Raw genomic sequence first — 7,169 nt, forward strand, 5'->3', positions numbered from 1 at the left:
TTAAATCTATGGTATAATTTTATTTTACAATCAATGTACAAATAAACTTAAATGATATGAAATGAAATAGACAATAATGCAGATTGACCGTTCTAATAAATATTTAATTATTTACTTTAATTCATCCAGGTAAGGAACGTTGCTAAGATTTCCTATTGAAGCTAGGGTTAATCTCTGTCCTACTTTCTTCAGAGCCTGTAACATGATAAAATATTTGATTATACGAAAGCGGTTAATCTGCTATATGGGGTCAATATACAGGATGTCCGTAAATTTCACCGACAACGTTTGATAAATAAAATACGATCTATAAAAAAAAAGTTCAATAAAAGATTTTTGGTTTTTGAGTTACAAGCCTTCAAAGTTGTCAAAAATAAAACTAATTTAACCCTTTCGCTGCGCAATACGTCTGAACGTAGCTACCGCGCCGTGTGCGAAAGTTTATCGCGTGCAAATACATACGTCTGGAGCAGTTAGACCACTTATAGTTTTACATTATGTTGTGTTAAATTACGATTTACGATAAATTTTACGATTTTATTTTAAATAAAATACAGTATATGTACTAAATAGAAACTGAAAGAAACATGAACAATCTTGGTATTATTACCAGTACCTCTTTCCATAAAAATNCAAATCGTAATTATAACATAACTTTCCGTTATGAACAACTTTTCTTATTAACATTTTTTTATATTATCAAAAACAAAAGCAGTTTATTTTTCAACGTTATTAATTTTGTTAAATTTCTGATCACCCTGTATATATATAAATTACAGTGTTTCATGACAACCATATTCAATTAAAAAACAAAATATTTTTTGTCACGAATTACCTACTTTTTCTAGTAGAATTGGAAATAAAAATGTTTTCCCTCTTATCCACTAACCGTAGATACTAATATAGGTATATTAATTATAAATTATAGTTTTAAATAAATGTTTATATTTCATATTTTCTAAAATTATATAATAGTATGGACTTGCACTGTTACTTATATACTTTTATACAATAATATATCTAAAATGATCATGACATTCTTTAAATATTTACGTATCAATTAACAGAAACCATGACTACCAATTCAGAATCAGGTTATACCAAATTAACCACATACAACAGCTGTTCGTTAAAAATAACCCGAGTCCATTCATAAATAAATTTTTACTAGTGCGACATCTATTACAAATCAAGCGAATTAAAGGTCCGATATAATGCTATTCATGAATGAATATTTTTTAATAATTTTATTCCAATATAACTTTTTAAATATTAAAGTGTTGAACAAACTATGAAATAAAGTATAATCAGTTTATTTATTAAAAGACAACTATATAAAAAATTGCATGATTCTATAATACTATGAAGAAATAATCGTTTATTTGTAAATGTCCAAAAAACCTTCATATTTAGAAATTAATTTCTCACGAATTATTTACCTATCCCAATTAATTTTTGCTTTACTGTCTTCATTTATACTTTGCCAAATGTAATATGAAATTTTACTACTTTCTTCCATTGCTTTAAAAAGATATATTGGAATAAAAAAAGGCTATTTTCTACAATTTTTCGGTATAATTTAGGCAACCAGAGAAGAATCAGTTTCCATCCTTAAAATACCTATACGTATTTTGGACCGTATCAATGTCCGATATGTCAAAATATATTGCAACTAAATCTGTAAATCCTTTCATAATTGGAAAAAAAGCACAAATGCCTGAAAGAGATCTTATTTTCTTAATAAAAAACCTTCTTTTCGTTCTTTAATATTATCTTGCTTATTCTTAGATGGACCCAACAAACCCTATATGACTATGCTCGTCGACAGGGAACGTTCTACCCAAATCTGTAAAAATATACAGAGTGTTCCATTTAAATTAACAAAGTTAACATCCGCAGCCATTTTGTTTGAACTTCATTTGTTTTTCTACTATCATTTTCTTTGTATTTCACATTTTTTTATAACTCTTAAAACAAAAAAGTTAAATGGGGGGGTCAAAATATAGTGAATCACCCTGTACCTTTGATTTGACCCTATAGGATTTATGTATTTTGACGGGCTGAATCCGAATCTGAAGTCTGTTTAGCTCAAACACCCCAAAAATTTTGAGTAATTGGCGAAAAATAGTGAAAAATTGCCGAAAATCACGTTAGTGAGGGAAAAAAATTCGAAAAAATTTGTTCTGATCTTGATTAAGCTGCATCCCCCTCCAAGTTTTGCATAAATTGTAAAATAATAGCGAAAAATCACCAGAAGTAGAGAAAAATTGCCAAATATCACAAAAAAATTAAAAAAAAAAGATTGTGACCTTGATCAAGTGTGTTTCTTATGTATTTTAATACGCTGAATTCAAAAAAAATAACTGAAAATTGCAAAAAATCATAATGAGAGAAAATTTAGAAAGTTCTAAATTGGATCAAGTGTTCTCATAAATTTAGTCGAGTCGAATTTGAATCTAAAGTCTGTTGAGCCTCATTACCCAAAAATATTGCAAACATTGCAAAATATACAAATAAAAATGAAAATCGTGAATCCCAAAAAATGTTCGTTAAATGTCATGGATATGAATTACATACTTCCAAATAAACTCGANAATTAATCCGTCTGGAGCAGTATGAGCCCTATAAATTTTTAGTGAATATATACGTCTGCAGCAGTGAAAGGGTTAATAACCCTTTTACCGATCGCGTTAAAATTTGGCACATTTATCTAGACTATTACTGCGTATTATTTCTTGAAGCTTTAGTCAAATCGATATACTGGGTAATAGTTTTCTCCGGTTACCTCTCCCTTTTAGCGGTCAAAACTTTTACAGTGGTCATATTTTTTTAAACGGGCACCAACATTAAAAGGAATATTGTCACTTGAGAAAATCGCCTACAGAAAGCGATTCTTGAGAAAAATGGCATTAATTGCAGGTTTGTGCGTTTTGGTTTGACTTCAGTAGGCGATGAAAACAAGATGTTGATTGCTGTGGCTATCAGGTAATGTCATTATTGTCCTATTTCTTAAGAATTCTCATCACACCACACATGCAAATTATGAAAATTTACACTCCGTTCCTTGTAAAACAAGATTCGTCGGTACAAAACAATTTTTGAAGCAAATTAATATCTTCTGTGAAGCCATTCACCAACCACCAAAAACGTAAACATTGTAAACGTGCATTGGGATCTAAATTTTCAAGTTCTTGCACAGGAGTTAAATGAAGTGGCCAAAGAAGTTGCTTTTTTTAAATTTTGTGAACATTAGTTTTACATACATTTAATTATCTTGATACACTGCTGACACTTTATAATTTGCATGTGTGAAGTGATGAGAATACTAAAGAAACACGACAATGTTGACATTACCTGATAGCCACAGCAATCAACATCTTGTTTTCATCACCTACTGAACTTAAAGTTTTAAATCCGTGATAATGCTACGCAAACCTAAACGCACAGACCTACAAATAATGCCATTTTCCTGTAGACGATTTTCTCAAGTAACCATATTCTTTTTAAATAAAACGACATTTTCAATGTTGCTGTCCATTTAAAAAAAGTACGACCACTGTAAAAGTTTTGACCTTTAAAAGGGAGAGGTAACCGGAGAAAACTATCACCCAGATTTGGTCTAAGAAATAATACACAATAATACTTCAAATAAATGTGCCAAATTTTAATACGATCGGTAAAAGGGTTATGAAGTTATTAATTAAATTAATTTTATTTTTGACAACTTTGAAGGCCTGTAGCTCAAAAACCAAAATGTTTTTATTTAACTTTTTTCGTAGATCGTATTTATTTATCGTCGTGAGTATGCAGCCAAACGTTGTCCGTGAAATTTGCGGACACCCTGTATACAACGACTTTACGTAACAACAATCACATACAGTAGGCGTTCGCTAATCGGACATGTCTTAGACCATTAAGTTGTCCGATTACTGGAAGTGTCCGACTATTGGAAGTAATCCAAAATATCAGAGTCTGGCATTTAAAGACACACAATTTGATTAGGCTATAGAGTTTAATCTAAAGTTTATTGAAAAACTATTCTTTTAAAATTAAGTAAAATAATAATATGTATTATTTGTATGTACTGTTCTCACGTTTTAATTTTACTGTAATTGAAAAAACTTATCTATTGTGGGGTGGAGTGCAATGGTCACCCATCAAAACCGTACAACTATTCCCACACGAAAAGCATTCAAAATATCCGACTAATGGAAATATCGAACTATTGAACGTCCGATTAGCGAGCGCCTATTGTATTTTCATTTTGTGTCAAAAATGAGGCATGTACTTTTATAAAAAACGGATAATAGTAAAAAAAAACAAACTGTCTGCACACTATGGAATACAAGTGAGAACTTTCCTAAATAAAAAATAATCCTTGAGGGGTGGAATGAAAGAGGTCGACCCACACCACGGCCTCCAAAATCACCAAACCTGAATCCCTCAAACTTCTTTTTCAAATGGACTGAAAATGTAGTATGTTGTACATGACATCCTGATCAAAAGTCTTCATGAGCCCAATGTCGGAAACTGGACAGAAATATAAAGGGTCAAAGTTCAGGACTATCGGTATCCACTAATGTCATATTTGAGAGTATCATATGACGTAAGGAGTTGTAACGCTGTTGTTCTAATATATTCGGACCTATGAACACACTCTCACTCTCTTACATGCGCGAATGTATCATGTGCGCGCGTAGAGGGCAAGGGGGGGGTGGGGGATAGGGGTTGGCGAGGATACAGTACATACGAGGGTTTAAGTGAGTCAGAGTGTGTTCATATGTACAAATACATTGGAATAGCAACATTAAACAACTCCTTATGCTATATGATTCTACTATGACATTTGTGGATGCCGATATTCCTGACCTTTGAGCGTTTATATCCCTAAAACTGGCTATTTTCAGACGTTGAGCCCACGGGGCTCAGGATGTCATGAAGTACAATACACTACATTTTCAGTCCATTTCACTGTACCCCCCCCCTTTCCTATGTGTGTTCTGTGATGTTCTTTCAAATAATTTTGCCTTCATCATCTTAAAAATTACGGAATTATCAAAATTAATTTACAGAACATAATTTGCTTAAAATTTAATGCGGATAAACAACATCTCAAAATTCCTATTCCAGTTTCTTTTGACTCCAGCTCCAGCTTGGTAAAAATCTACATGGAGTCTTAATTAGCGTCATCGAGACTACCAGTTAGCTTTTATAAAAGCAAAATATCTCTTTCCAATCCCCTGACACAGTTAAAGTATGAAATTCCTAAAATTTTAAACTATCTGACATAATTTCTGCAAGATAAAAGTCAAGAATAATTTCTCTTTAACACTAGAGATCAGATAACTAGATCCAAAAATGTGCAATTACGTTGTCACTGATTTGCAAAAATTAAAACACAACACTTACATTTTGTACATCTGCAGTTGATACAGAATCTACTGCCGAGGCAACTTGTGCTGGACTTTGTATTTGTCCTCTCAAAATGGCAGATTGATTTGCAATACTTTGAAGAGTTTGTGATCCACTTTCAGCATCCAAGAGAAGGGCCGTCTTCAACTGATTTTTACCTAAGTAAAAAATATATCACATATCTATTACCCACAGAAAATAGAAAAGATTATGTGGTATGAACTATTGAGAAAAAATATAAAATAATTCTAAATAAACCAGAATAATTGTTAAGAATGACAAACAGTTCCCGTATTACTAAAATAATTTAAACTAAGGTAATGATTATTTATTAAAATTGATGTCAATATTCAATATGGTGAAATTAACACATTAGTCGACATGTCCCAGGGCTAACCCATAGATGGTGCCATAAATCAAAAATCCAAAAATCAAGAGTAACAAATCGGCACACAAAAACAAAAGTGTCTGTACAGGATGATTAACTATATTTTGGCCCCCCCCATTAATTTTTTTGTTTTAAGAGATAAAAAAATATGAAATACAAAAATTGCACGATTTTTTATGAAATTTTCGAAAATGATGGAAAAACAAAGAAAATCCAATCAAAATGACCGCAGATGCTAACTTTGTTAATTTAAATGGAACACCCTGTATATTTTTACATATTTGGATAGAACATTCCCTGTCGAGCATAGTCATACAGGGTTGGAAAATCCCCATGGTTCATCAGCCGTTACGTGAGAGCGATGAAGAAAGTCATGGAAATCCATACAATAGAGAAAGATGGCTATAATGAAAGCGTTTAATAGTCACTGCCCATTTCGCCCTTTCACAAATAAGATCCACTTCTTATTTGTGGAAGGGCGAAATGGGCGGTGACTATTAGACGCCTTCATTATAGCCATCTTTCTCTATCGCACAGATTTCTATGACTTACTTTATCGCTCTCACGTAACGGCCAATGAACCATGGGGACTTTCCGACCCTGTATAGGGTTTGTTGGGTCTGTCTCTAAAAATAAGCGAGATTATATTAGAAAACGAAAAGAAGGTTTTTTAATAAGAAAATAAGATATCTTGTAATTGTTAGACCTCTTTCAGGCATTTTTTCTTTTTTCCAATTACATAAGGATTTAGATTTAGTTCCAATATATTTTGACATATCGGACATTGATATAGTCCAAAATGTGTTTAGGTATTTTAACTAAATCTCATTGATTAGGCCGTGAGGGGTCCATTTACTCATGGGCAGTGTTATATAGTAGGCTGTGCCAATGACAGGTAATGTTATGACAAAATTGTTATTGTTTGTATTATTATTTAATTAAAATGGGTTAACTACACAAAAGTAGCAAATTGAAATATTTTAGGAATTGAAATAGTATAAGTTATTCTCCATTCCATACTCTATTTTAATTCCTAATAATATTTCAATTTTCTACTTCTGTGTAACCCATTTTAATTAAATAATAATACAAACTGTCAATCAATAACAATGTTATCATGACATTACTACCTATCACTATCACGACCTACCATATAACATTGTCCATGAGTAGTAAGGCATCGCATGATCTAATTAGTGAGATTTAGTTAGAATACCTATACGCCGTATCAATGTCCGATATGTCAAAATATATTACAACTAAATCTGTAAATCCTTAAGAAATTGGAAAAAAGGCAGAAATGCCTGAAAGAGGTCTAACAATTGCAAGATGTCTTATTTTCTTAATAAAAAAACTTCTTTTCGTTTTT

At 31.7% G+C, this 7,169-nt stretch overlaps 1 protein-coding gene across 1 annotated transcript in view; it reads right to left on the reverse strand.

Annotated features, from left to right (window-relative positions):
• The window catches only part of LOC108912480 (cytochrome b-c1 complex subunit 2, mitochondrial), a 14,324-nt gene continuing 7,155 nt past the window's right edge, over positions 1-7,169 (reverse strand). The window contains exons 6-7 of the mRNA XM_018717711.1: positions 5,410-5,570; positions 1-195 (exon numbers count right to left, since the gene is read on the reverse strand). Coding sequence (XP_018573227.1) covers positions 112-195; positions 5,410-5,570 — 245 coding nt within the window. The 3' untranslated portion in view covers positions 1-111. The remainder of the gene's footprint in view (positions 196-5,409; positions 5,571-7,169) is intronic.

Source organism: Anoplophora glabripennis, unplaced genomic scaffold (assembly GCF_000390285.2).
Source record: "Anoplophora glabripennis isolate ALB-LARVAE unplaced genomic scaffold, Agla_2.0 scaffold844, whole genome shotgun sequence".
Classification (NCBI taxonomy): domain Eukaryota; kingdom Metazoa; phylum Arthropoda; class Insecta; order Coleoptera; family Cerambycidae; genus Anoplophora; species Anoplophora glabripennis.